The sequence below is a fragment of the Paramisgurnus dabryanus genome, chromosome 3 (genome assembly GCF_030506205.2).
Source record: "Paramisgurnus dabryanus chromosome 3, PD_genome_1.1, whole genome shotgun sequence".
In the NCBI taxonomy this organism is placed as follows: Eukaryota; Metazoa; Chordata; class Actinopteri; order Cypriniformes; family Cobitidae; genus Paramisgurnus; species Paramisgurnus dabryanus.
Genome location: NC_133339.1, coordinates 26,857,570 through 26,872,939, shown reverse-complemented (window position 1 = coordinate 26,872,939; position 15,370 = coordinate 26,857,570). Strand labels below are relative to the sequence as shown.

Here is a 15,370-nt window from a genome sequence, read left to right as displayed (position 1 = left end):
AACAAACTGAAACGTCTAAAATTGTGCTAACCTGTTGATGAGGCTCTAAATTGCTGTTTAAATATGACATCACTCGACTAGGTCTCCACCTGTTTATTTTTTATTTTGATAAAAAACAAACTTTTATAAATGCATGAAACTTTGCATCCTGAAATCTTACAGTGGTTTGTATTATTCTAGGTTATTTCCATGGTCTTCGGGACATTGGGACATTGTTGCAGGCGTTCGTGAAAAGCTAATAGCCAATGCCTGTCTGGACTACAGGTAATATTTTAGCTTTATTTACAACAGACTAACACTGTACTCCCTCCATAAACCTCTTTCCTCCACAGGAGATAGACTTTCTGTTTTTCCTTTTTTAAATGTACTATTGTAAATAATCTCTAATTATCGCACTCACTGTTTGCCATTATAGTCTTTAAAATATTATATAAATGATGTATGTGATTTAAGCATTAAATTATTCATAATATTTCCTAAAATCATTTATTAATAAATCCATGATAAAGTAGTAATGTTTTCAATATTAATAACACACTTTAATGTGCATAAACAAATAGGATACTTGTTGAAACTTTTATTCACGCTTATCTGACAAACGTCAACAGACACTGATATTCACTGGCAGTTGGATTTATAATGTTGAAAATCACAGCAGGCTTGCATATTAAACATATTAAATCAACCTCATCTCATAGAAATTCAGACATATTTTACAAGTTGGCTAATTCGTATCATTTTGTACGAAGTGAAAGGTGACTCATATGGTGTTTTTACTGCAGTAAATCACAGCACTTTCTCAGTGTGAGGTGAAGCTCTGTCTGGAGTATCAGGCCATGTGTGTAAGCGCAGGCAGATTGATGTGCACCATTGGCCTCAACTGATCTTTGGACCAGCGCACACATATAGACAATGAATGAATGAGGTTCACTGTTTAGATGGATATGGTACTGTAGTGAAAGATGATTCACTTTTTTGGATGATTCACTCTGCATAGGATCAAAAAGATTGTTGACTTTGTGCACCTTCTATCAAGACAATAATGTTTTGTTATGGTTATCCAGAATTCAAAATTACAAACAAGTCATTTTGTGAAAATTCAAAAAATGTCCTTATCTTGATAAATGTCTATATCCAAAGATATCAGTGTTTACCTCAAAGTAATAGCTATCCACAACTCTTTTTCATCATTGATGCCTCTTTCATTGCTGCGAAATTGGCATGGCTTTTCAATTTCATTCTGTAACGTTCACTTGTTAACAAACTTGACTGTTTAGAATGTGCATGATGTTTCTGGAGCTGGCTGTCGTCTTTAGGCTTGGTGGAGCATGAGGAAAGAGTGGGATGTGAAGAAAGCGTAAGGGCAGGTGCTTGGTCATCATGAGGAGCCCAATCGCACAGCAGAGGGCAGGTCTGGCCAGAGGGAAGACCCAGACGTTCGGACAATATTTAAACGCCAGGAGGACACATTGGCCAGTGGTGCTGAATCTGAGACCATTTGAATCTCACATCACCTGTCTGACTGCATAAGACTGTCTTTCTGTGAGCCTGTCTGTCTACAGTATCTGCCATCATGCTGGTACGGGCCGTCCTACAGACTTCACTGGTTCTGTGGTTAGTACAGAGCACCATACAAGGAGGTAAGTTAAAAATAAGTTTACTTCAATATTTCTATCACTTCAATCTATCACGACAAACTATATATTGCTGGAAAGGTATAAGAATGTAGTTTTCATATTTCAAAACCTTTTCGCAGTAATTATAATGCAGACAGTGACTGTAAAGTATTCATTTGTGACAAGAGTATGAAGCAAACCTCACAGCAAACCAACACAAACATCTTTTTTTATAATTTTATGTATAAAATAATACTATATTGCATTATTTTTATTTATTATAATAAATTAAACTGATATACAACATGTTTCTTATTTAATATTTTCACCTCCAGACACTTCCGCAAAAAAACTTTCAAGTGTCTTCTTTAAAACAAGACCAAAATTGGGCTTCTAGACCAAAAAATGCCAGAGTTATATTAATTTAAAGGGGTACATCACCTTTTCACCCCACACTCAAAAAAGGGCCAGGTAAAGGGTTAAAGTACTTCAGATAATTGAAGATGCTGTAAAAATGTAAAAATCTTTTAATTAGTTTTTTGCTCTGCCTCTATTTACAGACATTTGCCCCAAAATCAAAGTGCTTTAAAAGGTTCTTCACAGCGATGCCATAGAGCAGGGATGGGCAACTTCGGTCCTGGAGGGCCGCAGTCCTGCAGAGTTTAGCTCCAACTTGTCTCTGCACACCTGCCTAAAAGTTTCTAGTATACCTAGTAAGACCTTAATTGGTTGCTTCAGGTGTGTTTAATTATGGTGGGAGTTAAACTCTGCAGGACATGGCCCTCCAGGATCAAAGTTGCCCATCCCTGCCATAGAGGAACCATTCCTTTAATACCTTTTTATTCTCAAGAACCTTTCTTTACTACAAAGAACATTTAGTAAAACAGAAAGGTCCTTCGGATGTAACAGCTTGTTTATGGAACCATAATAAATCAGCCCAGTCACACGAAATTACGTAACTATAGTCACGTCATTTTTTTATCATCTCACGAATCATATCACGAATTTCTGATTATGTGTCATTGTAGCGTATTTGTTACTCAACTGTTTGTCCTATTTTCTTACCATTGTCGCTTCGGTTTAGGGTTAGATTTACATAAAATGACATCCTTACCCAAACCCAACTCTAACCCCATCGCCAGGCGACAATATTTTAAAATTTAGAAAATATAAAAAAAAACAAGAAAAATTTGTATAAACCAATACTTAAAGTGACATCCTAACACAAACACAAAATCTAACCCTAAACCGAAGCGAAAATGGTTTGAAAATAGAAAAAAACAGTTGAATAACCAAAATGTGACAATTACACATAAAAAGAAATACGTGATACGATGTTACTATAGGTACATCATTTTGTGAGACTGGGTAGAATAAACTGGTGAATAGCACTAAAAGCTTGTAATCATAAGGGAACCATTTTTAGTGCTATATTGCACCTGAATACCCCTATAGCACCACTTATGGTTCTACAGAGCACAATATGGTTCTACATACAGTTGCTACATACTGTAGGTGTTAAATGGCACTTAAAATGGTTCCCCTATGATTACAAGCCAGTGAACAACATTTAGTGCTATTTAACACCTAGGAGACCCTTAAAGGTGGGTGCATGATTTTTTAAAAACACTTTGGACAAGGGAGTTGGGCTGACTACCAAAACACACTTGTAGCCAATCAGCAGTAAGGGGCGTGTCTACTAACCAACATCATTGCCTGGGTTGCGTATGTGTGGGGCGGGTCTATCGAAAGAAGGTCCAGATTCTATTGGGGCAGGGGCGTGTTTGTTTAAGTGATTTCAAATGTCAACATTGGCTTTCAGAGATCATGCACCCTGCCTTAAGTCCTAATATGGAGTATAGAAATAAATTATAGTCTTTTAAGCTGAGGCCCTGAGTGAATATTACATGCAAAACTCATGTCTCCACCAACTTTGTTTTTAGCAAAGTTTAATTTTTCACTTTCTTCATTAAGATACAAATAGAAGATAATGGAAATATGTGCATAAATGTAAAAGCCCCCACAATTTTCAAAACAAAATTGCTTATTTGGGCAAAAGTCTGTATTTAGGGTGACCTCTCTTGACAACAAGCACATCTTGAACTCCTTGAAGTGGTGAAGTCATAGATTAGAAATAGAAATAATTTATTTTAAATTTAAGGAAGTTTGCAGGTTTTAAGGGGAGGACAGACTATTTACTTGCCACTTTAACTTAGAATTTTATGTTTTTTAATACTTCATATAAATTACCAATTTTTTCTGGCTGTATTCTAATTAAGAGACTAAGAAAAATCCATATATGGTCAATATATTCTTCCAAAATCAACAAATCTAATGCTGGCGTGGTGGCCTATAGGCCGAGGTCTTTAACCCTGATCCTGGTCTCACGCCTGCAGAATGTAGCTCCAACCCTAATTAAATAAACGTGATCCAGCAAATTAAGATCTTAAGGATCAATTGAAAATAACATGCAGGTGTGTTGGAAGAGGGTTAAAACTAAACTTTGCAGGACAGTGGAGCAGGGTCGAAGACTTTTGGCATAAGACTTTTGCATAGTACTGTATATCTTCACCTTATTTTAATATCTGAACATCACTCTGGATAACTAACAGTCTGGAGAAGATTGACAGCCTTTAGGTTCAAGTAAAGGGACCAAGCAATGAGTAAAGTAACCGTGTTTGTGATATAAACTCTTAAAATGACAGGTGCTTCATGATGCCATACACTCCAAAAACAAATGGTGCTAAATGGCACTAAAAGTGGTTCACTGGCTTGTTATCATAGGGGAACCAATTTAAGGATGGTTCATATGGTTCTTCATAGGTGCTTTATAGGTGCTAATTTTTTGAGTGAGAAGAACCATTTTGAATGAATGGTTCCTCAAAGGACTTTTTAATATCCGAAAAACCTTTCTATTTTTCACTTTTCTATTAAAAAAAATTAATTGTAGTAAAAAGTTCTTTAGATTATAAAAAGTAATTTAAGTAATGGCTCTTGTAAATACCTTTTACTGAATGTTTCTTTGAAGAACCAAAAATACCTTTAAAAAAATATTCATTAATAATCTATGCCACTGTGATTTCATTCCATCCTACTAATAAATTGTCAATTTGGCACTGCATAATTATATAATTATGGTATTGCATAATCAAATGATGTACAGTATGTTGAGGCAGCAGTGACAGATTATGGCATGTCAGGCTTAAAGGAAACGCAAATGATGAATGGCACATGGCGACATACTGTTACATTTCTGATCTCTTTGATAAATGGAGAAGCAGCACCTCTGGAAGTGAGTCATCTGGATCTCCTCCAGCCTCCGTTACACTGACCACATCTTAAATACTTGTATTTCATGTCTAAAGATCAAACCGTGCAGCCTAACGGTGGCAGGAGTGGTCAAAATTTGTCATCTTTCTGTCATTGGCAACCTTTACAACCCACACACAGTCCATCTATTTGTCCTGCAGTGTTTGAAAATCAATGGAGGTCTGTTTTCTAATATGCTGAGACAGCGAGCAGTGCAATGAGATCCACACTGTTAATCGCCTATTACGTCAACTGCCACAATCTCTCAACTGTGAATATTTTATTGGCTGGATTCTGAGAATTCAAACAGGAAGCCTTCAAGAGATGAAGGCAAGCAAGTCACTGTTTGGACACATTTGGGTTTCCATCAGGAAATGACAACCATGGACAAAGATCAACTTGTCCAGCCACTATTCAAATATTTTATGTATTTTTTATTTTTATATATTTGTTATAATGATATGAGATTTAAATATGTTGGTACTTTGATTTATACCGTAGTACTGTATGGTTACCATAATAATGTACCAAGGGTAATTATGTATAAAAATACTACAATATTATCATAGTAAATTATCAGTCTTTTTCTGTCATCTTTCTGAAATTATATTTCTTTTGTTTTAAACAGGTGTTAGACCACAGTCTGGATCTCTGGGAAGGCTGGCACAAAGTCGAGGTATACTGCAGTTATTATCTAAGATATTAGGATTCGAGCTGAGCATAATAAATCTCCATCAGATAATGATTGTCCATATCAAGACTGCCTTGTACCCAGTGGTAGTTCTTGACTTTTCAGTATGTGGGTGCATGTAGGCAAATGTGGGTTAGGTCCAAGCTCCAGAACTGAATTAAACCTACTGTATATCAAATAACTGCAAGAAAAATCTATGAATAATAAACTAAAAATGTTTAGGACGTATTTATGTATTCAGCTTAATGAAATACGGTCACTAGATATTATCCAAATATACTCAATAGCCTTGTCTGCTTAGCTGACTACAGGTGTGTTACCCATTGGCTATAACTTTTGATTCTGGTGTAGGTGACCGGGTATATGTTGATATGTTTATATAACTCTTGTCACAGATTCAGAACTAAATCTATGTCCATTTGTGTGTACATTAGTAATCACTTCATCCTACTTTTCTGTTATTTTTGATAGCGGCTGGTATTCTTGGAGCCCGTGCTTATGGAGTGGGCAGGCAAGGAAAGACAGCTGGTAAGTCATGTACAGTCACCCAAGATAAAATAAGTAACAGAAGTCTGGTTAAAAAGAGTAAATTAATAGGAAAAAATCGATAATGCAATTTACGTAGGTATTTCATGTATATTGAGGGGTGAGAACAAGGGCATAAGTGACAATTCACCAACTTCACAGGAGTGCCAGAACAAAAACATCAGCATGGTTTGCTTTGACTTTGTGTATATATCTTAATTTCACCCAAAATGTCACTTACGCTTTTTTGGTTCTCGCCTCTCGTTACGTAATGCCTTTTGGATGATGTCAGAGAGATCATTAATTTATTCATTTTTTATCCAAACAGCTGGTCGTTATCTTGGTGGTGAGTTGATGTCTTTATTTTTTGTGATTGGTACAAAATGCATGTGAAAGTGAATGCTTGTGCTGTGTTATGTGGGATAAGTTGTATGTGTAATAGTATGATATTTTTTAGTGGGAGGCTATAGACCTGGGATGGCTGGAGGATTAAAACAAGGATATGGAACACTCGGCTATGGAGGTCAAACAGATGTTCATATCTAAAATAATGCAAATTAATAACATATAGTTTAATTTGAGGTAATCTCTAATGGATTTTTATCATATTGCATTTATTATCATTGCCTTGCTCTGTTGATGTGAATAGTCCCTCTTGGTGCTGGTCTTGGAGGGAATCTCGGGGGTGCTGGAATGGGCTATGGAAGGGGATATGGCCAGGGTGACGGGCTGGGTTATCCAGGTGGAAGAGGTGATTACACATCATTCACTGTTTTTTCAGATTACATTATCTTGCAACAGACTTGACAAAATGATTCAATTTATGCCTCTTTTTTCTAGGATATACCGGTAACGGTTATGGAGCTCCAATAGGTGAGTCCATGCGCCATGACAACCTTAATTATTTATGGGTGTATCACAGTCGATTAACATTACGTGACACATTCCAAGTATAACACCACCTCCACCTGAAGGTTGCGTAGCAGATTGTAACTGATCTAACCAATCATAAACTAACCTTGTGCTATAATTAGAATCTTTCACATGTAGTGATGTTCTCCTTTAGCCATGATTATGTGTCAAGTTTTTGTTGAAGTTGTATGCAAGTGAGCTGCAATGTGTGTGTTGGGCTAAACAGTAATTTAATTTCTTCCTCTAACCTTCACATCTCTTGTGTTGTTGCCAGGTTATGGTGCAGGAGGATACCCTGGCATTGGACGCGGTATGTAAATTATTTTTGTACAAACGTTTTCTTCTTTCTTGTGTGCTTAGAGCAATGTTTCTTCAATTATTAAGGTTGCTATAGCATTCAAATTACCAACCAACCATAGTATTATATACCATAGTGTTGCACACCATTTACCAAAGTTGTTCCCAGTTCTTGACAGCATTACCACTGTATGCCACTAATAGGTGCTGGAGTAGCACATGTTTTTTCCGGACAAGCTTCCCAACCTGGTCAAATCTTGCCGTAGTAGATGTGTTAGCAATACCCCGGTTTGCACTTAAATTTAATTTGAATCATAAAAAAGTTGTTTAACTATGACCATGCATGCTACGCCCCTCAAAGCAAATACATAGGCCAGGCCTTATCAGTGTTTTGGATTGAGTGACTGGCCACATCATTTTATTTTATGGGTGTGCCAGTGTGGTCAATGAATAGGCATGCCTTGTGCTGTCAGTGTCATATGGGTGGATGTAAATGTTTTTCATCACATGCACATTACATTTGGCATGACAGCAGCCAGACTGGCTGCATTACATCCACTCCCTTAAACTTAAAGGCGGGGTGCATAATCTCTGAAAGCCAATGTTGACATTTGAAATCACCTAAACGAACATGCCCCTACCTTAATAGAATCTGGACCTTCTTTTGATAGACCCGCCCCACACATACACAACCTTTTACTGCTGATTGGCTACAAGTGTGTTTTGCTAGTCGGCCCGATTCCCTTTTCTAAATCATTTTTCAAAAATCATGCACCCCGCCTTTAACTGTGACCCTGCCTGTGAAAACCCAGCTAAAGTCATTTTTTTTGTGCTTTACTGTTTTCTGCATAAAATCATACATAAATAAATAATTTAGGAACATTCAGTAAAAAATATATCCTTGATATTTTAAAATCTGGCTAAGGTCATGGCAAAGATTGAAATCAAAGAGTGAAATCAAGCTCTTAATCTCATAATTATTTTATGAGACTTTAGTCTGGATTTCACAGACAGGGTCACAATTTACTTTATACCATGAAGGATTCATTGATTATAAGTATTGCTTATTTGTTTTACAGAAATTGGTCTTATCTGTTTGTTTAGCATGCCGAGTTTTCACATGACTATTTGTGTCAGATTGTCAAGTGCTCATTCTCTTCCAGATGTTTTCCAGATGTTCCAGGTGTTTTTGACACTAACATTAACAGAATGATTATTTTTGTGACCTTCAGGATATGGTGGCCCTGCAGTCGCGCCCTCAAAAGGGCAAGGTTTAAAACCATCAAAACTGGGTAAACCGTCCAATCCTAACTCTTTCTGTGAATGTTTTAGGGACAATTTGCATTCACAGAACAAAAAATGTCTCAAGCGCTCTCGGTTACTCGTCAAAAGTCCTGTTGTTCCACCTACTGTTCAAAAATTGGTTAGATGCCAGTAACTTAATAGCTCTAATGGCTTCAGAGACCAGATTTTTGGATATAACAAATACAAATAGGCAAACAGTTTGGATTTGCTGATAGAAGTGTTGATTTAAATAACAATATTAAATATGTTTATTCATGAAATTTCTCACCAAAGTAATCTCACAAATTCCATCTTTCTTTTCTCACCAATGTGATGTTTGTTTCCAGCTGATCCAGTGTCTAGGTTTACAGGTGCTGGGCCCAGAGGAGGCCAACCTGTGTCACGGGGAGAAAGGGCCGATGGTAAAGCTCTCGTGTGTGTGCATTGTGTGGCTTTCCCTTCTCAATCCATTTGTTTACATAATTTACACTGCATGATCACCTCAATGGAAAAAGCAAGCAATCCCATGAAATGAAGCACACATGCTTCTCCGGTGGCATATTGTTCCCAGTTACACTCTTAAAAAATAAAGTTTTCTGAAAGGGTTCTTTGTCAGGCTGTATGGATCCATAAAGAACCTTTAACGTCAACAGAATTATCCTGTTGACCAAAAAGGTTTTTTGGAGAACCAGAGATGGTTTATATATGGCGTCGCTGCAAAGAACCTACTCTTATTATTATTCTTTATTTTTACGAGTGTACCATGCTGTTTTAAAATGTGATTTAGTTTAACAGCGCACCCTTTCTTTCACACGTGCGTTATCGTAACACAGTGGGTGAGACTGGGTTGTCTGGCCCGTTATCTTAATAAATGCTAACTGGTATTGTGGTGTTAAAGGATTAGTCCATTTTCTTAAAAGAAAAATCCAGATAATTTACTCACCACCATGTCATCCGAAATGTTGATGTCTTTCTTTGTTCAGTCGAGAAGAAATTATGTTTTTTGAGGAAAACATTGCAGGATTTTTCTCATTTTAATGGACTTTATTAGAGCCCAACATTTAATACTTAACACTTAACAGTTTTTTTCAACGGAGTTTCAAAGGACTATAAACGATCCCAAACGTGGCATAAGGGTCTTATCTAGCAAAACGATTGTCATTTTTGACAAAAAATTAATAAACAATATGCACTTTTAAACCACAACTTCTCGTCTAGAAACGGTCGCCAGCGCCAGCGCGACCTCACGCAATACGTCATAACATCAAGAGGTCACAGAGGACGAACGCAAAACTACACCCCAGTGTTTACAAGTGTGTTGGAAGAGGACCGTTCCTACGTTGTTGTATGTCAACTGATACTAATTAATGTCTTTGCAGTTTATTGTTTACAATCGTCTGAAAATGTGCGTTTTATATATGTAACACGTGACCTCACCTACATCACTACGCATTTACGTTAGGTCGCGCTGGACCGGATTTAGGCGAGAAGTTGTGCTTTTAAAAGTGTATATTTGTTATTTTTCTTGTCAAAAATGACAATCGTTTTGCTAGATAAGACCCTTATGCCTCGTTTGGGATCGTTTATAGACCTTTGAAACTCTGTGTTGAGTTAAGTATTAAATGCTGGGCTCTATTAAAGTCCATTAAAATGAGAAAAATCCTGCAATGTTTTCCTCAAAAAACATAATTTCTTCTTGACTGACAAAGAAAGACATCAACATTTTGGATGACATGGTGGTGAGTAAATTATCTGGATTTTTCTTTTTAAAAAATGGTCTATTCGTTTAAGGTTATAATCATAGAGATATACAGTAGCTTCTGTATATAAATGTGATGGCACTATATCATGTATGGAGAGTCGGTACAGTGTCTGTGGATCACTTTCCAGCACAGTTTAGTTTCAACACATTTGAACATGCACATCTAGTTCTTTAGGATTACCTGACGCTTTATTCAGGGTTAGAACTAAGCTGTGCACGACTGGAGATGTATCCACAGTTGGGTCCAGTAATGATGGTGGGCAGATGGTAACTGTAGCTGCGATTCACAGGTTACCCTTCAGTACCAGGACTGGCCAATGAAATGAAAGCTCGAATTAAGGGTAAACACGCTTCGTTTTCACCTTATCAATGCTGATGACCTAAATGCTTAATGTTTAAGTAGATTCAAAATCATTTAATTTTTGGTCGCGTTTTGGGGTAATAGGTGTAATACTTGAAAGGATTCGGTTTGGGCCACAACGTGTTGCTTATATAGATTTCTACATGATTATTAGCACATGATTGCTATTATAAAGACGTTTTAAGGTCATATATTCTCTCTAGATAACTAATGTTGTCACCTGTAGGCTATGTTCCAGGAGCAGATGTGGTTAATGGACAACAAGCTATACGAAATGGTAAAGTCATCATTGTGTCTGACAGTCAAATCTGAAATTGTGTTTGCATGAGCAGCATCTAGTCAAAAGTGATCTGGTTGTATCTGTAAGTAAAATATGGGCCATGTCTGTGATCAAGTGCATTAAAACTGAGCAGACAAGAAAAGCCCATTTGAAAAGTTACAAGGACAAATAATTGCAACTATGCAGAACAAGGTTTAAACCATAGGTATTATGCAGTACAGGAGCAGTATTGGCCAATGGACAGGGACGCAAACCATCCATGTTTCAGGGTAATAATTAATGCATGTAACCAGGTGGTATTTTCCCCAGTACTGCATCAATAAATCCATTTATATATATGGCGTATACATTCGATCGGGGTGTTTAGTGATTGTACACTGGAAAAATCCACCGCTCCTCATGGGCTCATTGCAGCAGCTGCAGAATTCCCTCCAATGTGTGCTTTTCTCTATAACATCTGTTTCTTTTACTTTTCATTGTTGTGTGTGCTAGACAATGTCTAAAAACGCGTTTCTTAAGGCCGTTCTTTGGTTCAGTTTTCTCTTTTGTGCTTCACTTGAAACTTTGTCTCTCTAGCTGCCTGTTGTGTGTCCACATGCATGCTGAAGCTGAAGTATTTTCTCCCACAGGCCACAAGTTTGGACCATACTGTGAAAATCTTGCATGATCGCTCTGTCCCACAGGTCGTTTTGTGTCGGGCATTCTTTTCAGTACCAAATACTAGTGGCCAATGTTTTACCATTTACATGCTTGTTTTTTGCAGGGTACGGTCTTGGTGCAGGGTATTTTGGAACTGGTCTTCCTGATGGTTACGGTGCAGGTGTGTAGAGATTTTTGCATTACTATAGAATACCATACTATGGTTAGGGCTTACCCTAGTCCCAGACTAAAATGCATGTTTGAAATGCCTTAATTCAAAAATACCTTGCACTGACATATCTTGACATATATCAGTGACATTGTTTTGTCTCAAAATGCAAACCAGTATAGTTTTTTGTAAAACGGTTTGTTTGTAAAAACTACTTAAATGTCCTAATATAACTAAGGTCTAGTCCTGGATTAATCTAAACCTGTTCCGGGAAACAACCCCTATATGTGTCTAACATATAACAGCTTCCTTATTTGTTTATTTCTGATTTAGGTTATGGGGCAGGTGCATATCAACAGGGAGTTCGAGGAGGAAAGCCGATCGGTAAAGCCTTTTTTCTTAGAAATGTTTACTTATTCATTTTATCAGGGTGGTAATATTTAATCCTTTATTTACTTTTGGCCTAAAACAGTTTTTTGCAAATGTTTTGTTTCCTAATGTTACTCTTCACATGCTCCGTTCACAGTGTGGGAACTCAAACCACATAGTTGCTTCAATACATTTTTTTTTACTGCTATACCTTATCTGTTCTGGTCTGTGGCCGTACTGACTTGAACCCTTTGGTAATTGGTGCACCGTTTTCAAGTGGTGCATTAAAAACAAGGTCCAAGTGTGGTCAGACCAGGAGTCTGCTGATTCAGCACAAACTCAAGATCGGCTGTAGATGCAAAGAGCTTCTCTAAGGTGTCTGATATCAGGTTGCATGCTTGTGCACCAAGCACCTTAAATTTCACACTGTTTATTCGTTTTGTCTGAAACATCTTGGTTACCAAGTGGTTGACCATGAATTGAAAAAAGTGCACTTCCTGTGTTACTTTCACACATCATCATTGTTTTTAAGCACCTTTTAAGAAAGATATTTTCTTCTGAACAGGCTACAATAATGGATTCGGCAGTGAAATGTATGGTGCTGCAGATGGATATGGGGCAGGTGAGTCCTTATGATGGAGCCTGTCCTAACATATAAACGTATTTATAACTGAGTGACAATTATCATTGTGTCTTTAAAAGCATAGCCCTTCTCGTATTATTAAGATGAATATCTTTGCTGTTTTTTGTACCTATCAATGCAAGCAATGCACCACTTGTAACTATGTTAACACCTCACTACAGTGTTATATTCATTACATTCACTAAAACTGGTGCTTACTATCAAAAGTGCTTTAATTTAGTTAAAAATGACTTGAGTCTACAAAAAAAAGAAAACTCTGTCATCATATAATCCTACAATCTGCTACTATAGTAGCTTCCTTTAGGCTTAAATCCAAGATAGAAAGTCAGATCTGGAGTGACATAAGGGTTAATAAGTGATGACACAATATTTTTGGTTAGCCCTTATTTTGAATCTTGGTAAGCATAATAGCTTGGCCACAAGAGAGAGAGCAGCTCGGTTTTACGTATGCAAAGATAATTTAAGCAAGACTGCAGTTCGCAGCCCTTGAAAATGCTAATGGTGAGCAATGTGTTTTTGCATACCTTAACTAAAAGCAACATCATCTGCATTTCGAGTCAAATCTCAAAGATCACCTTTGCTAGGTCTCGGAGCTGCCGGCCTAGGAGCTGCTGGTCTTGGAGCTGCAGGTCTTGGAAATCCAGGTCAGCTTGCGGGCACTGGTCTGGGTTCTGAAGCCAAAGCTAGAAAGTATGGTAAGAACTACGTCCAAAGACCACAAACAATTCATTCGTTGTTAATGGATGATTGTTCTCAAGTCATGCTTAAGCCTGTTCTTCTCCAACTACATCTGTCCTAAATGTCACTTTTCTTCTCCGCCTCTTTGGTTGCCTGTAATACCTCTGATTTGTCTAAAGCGGCAGGTGGGGTACTTGGGGCTGCAGGATCCTTGCCTTACGGTGGCCAGCCTGTGGTTTCGGCTGGGCTTGGGCCTCAGAGCAAAACTGGTAGCTATGGTGAAGCTACATTTGGAGAAATTCCAACCCTCGGCTCTGACGCTGGTCTGTGTTCGTGCAGTGCACATGTTTGTTATTCAAATGCAGCATGCAAATCTCGTTTTTCTGGCTTTTCTTATGCTTTGCCTAATGATTTGACTTACCTGTAAGAATGAGAGAGACTAAAGAGATTTTCAAAAGAATATGAATGAAAAGAAATATGACCTGAAAGATCAAATAACTGAACTCGTCCTCTCTTTTAGGTGGTGCTGGTGCAGCATTGGATCCTTTAGTAGGTAAATGCTGCTAATATAAATGTGTTTCTAATATTAAAAGTCCCACTTTCTAATGATCAAATTTATTACACAGCTGGAGGTGTAGGTCAGCTTCCTTACAATGCACCTGTCATTGCAGCTGGGCTTGAAGGTAAGTTAGTAAGATAAGATGTCAACATCAGTCTTCATTCTTGTGAAGCATCTTTGATGTCTCCCTAGCTGCTTATGATATCCCACGACTCTTTGTGGTTGGATATTAAAATCAAAATGGTTTCTAAATGAGCAAAGTAGTTTAATATCAATTCAAATTTCACTTCATGCATCACTATCATTACATTTTTATCTCTGAAGCTCACTTGAATTAGTTCTGTATCATTAGACGTACTTCTGTAGTAGCCAGTTTATATTGGAAGAGCCTTTGGCTTCGGGCACAATCACACGAGAGAGGAATTAGATGGCAAAATGAATGTACATTTGTATACCCACAGGTGATGCTGGCTATCCCTATGGTGCTGAGCAACTCGTTTTGGAAGCTGAAGTTACAAAAACGGCTGCCAAATATGGTAAGATTGTACAAAATCTGATGGCCACCAATCTGCCTTAATATGTCATTTTTATTAAACCATTAATAGTTGACATTAATGACTAGACATAAACACACTTACTGCATGCAACTAATAACTAGTGTCCTTACTGACCCTATCTAGGTGCAGGAGGTTTTGGAGCTGCACTAAGTACCGGCAGTCAGGGTGCATATGCTGGTGCGTATCAACGCAACTCCAATTACACAAGCTGGCAGGTTTTGATATCTCCCTTGTGCATTTAGCTTGACACTACATTTGATTTTTCCTCTACAGGACAAAAGGATGGAACCAAAGCGAGCCTTAGCGGTGTTTATGGGAATGGGTACAAAGGTAAATAAATTGTATAGCATCATTTACATGTATGCATATAGCAGACATTACAGTGCATTCAGGTGAAAATCTAACTCATGAGCTACAGAAACATGCATTTATTTAAATGGTACTCATTCACCTCTTCTCTATTTCTGTAGGTTAATTTCTGAACCCGGCTGTTAACCTCTGCAGTGTTTTCGACTAGTGCTCCCCACCATTATGCAGTTTGTGACAGTGTTGTAAGGCATGTTATTTTAGCTTTACTTGTGCCCATTTATGTGGGCATTTGTGTTTTGTGTCTGTATGTGTGTGTGTGTGGTGTTTATAAATGTGGTCCTTATCGTGTTTGTGGTTGTTTCCTCCCATTCTTTACTCAGTTTGTGTGTCTTGCTCAGTGGAGAGTTCTC

General features: G+C 37.6%; 1 protein-coding gene across 4 annotated transcripts; it reads left to right on the top strand.

Annotated features, from left to right (window-relative positions):
* The first annotated feature begins 1,211 nt into the window (after positions 1-1,211).
* Positions 1,212-15,308, top strand: LOC135760268 (uncharacterized). 4 transcript variants are annotated; one of them, XM_065274221.2, is made up of 22 exons: positions 1,212-1,640; positions 5,554-5,601; positions 6,088-6,144; positions 6,470-6,487; positions 6,599-6,664; positions 6,791-6,892; positions 6,982-7,014; positions 7,328-7,363; positions 8,583-8,642; positions 8,982-9,056; positions 10,687-10,737; positions 11,801-11,857; positions 12,179-12,229; positions 12,780-12,836; positions 13,442-13,552; positions 13,715-13,858; positions 14,056-14,088; positions 14,162-14,218; positions 14,556-14,630; positions 14,775-14,828; positions 14,925-14,981; positions 15,122-15,308. In XM_065274221.2, exons 1-22 carry the CDS (start codon positions 1,574-1,576, stop codon positions 15,124-15,126), a joined length of 1,314 nt encoding a protein of 437 aa, XP_065130293.2. In that variant the 5' UTR covers positions 1,212-1,573; the 3' UTR covers positions 15,127-15,308. The 4 variants fall into 4 exon arrangements, with proteins under 4 accessions (XP_065130293.2, XP_065130294.2, XP_065130295.2 ...); XM_065274222.2 differs by lacking the exon at positions 10,687-10,737 and having other exon boundaries at positions 1,215-1,640; XM_065274223.2 differs by lacking the exon at positions 13,715-13,858 and having other exon boundaries at positions 1,236-1,640.
* Positions 15,309-15,370: the final 62 nt, after the last annotated feature.

Coding starts and splice junctions, on each gene's coding strand:
- LOC135760268 (XM_065274221.2), top strand. CDS start 1,574: ATGCTGGTACGGGCCGTCCTACAGACTTCACTGGTTCTGTGGTTAGTA. Junction 7,015..7,327: donor CGGTTATGGAGCTCCAATAG/GTGAGTCCATGC, acceptor TGTTGTTGCCAG/GTTATGGTGCAGGAGGATAC. Junction 11,858..12,178: donor TCCTGATGGTTACGGTGCAG/GTGTGTAGAGAT, acceptor TTTCTGATTTAG/GTTATGGGGCAGGTGCATAT.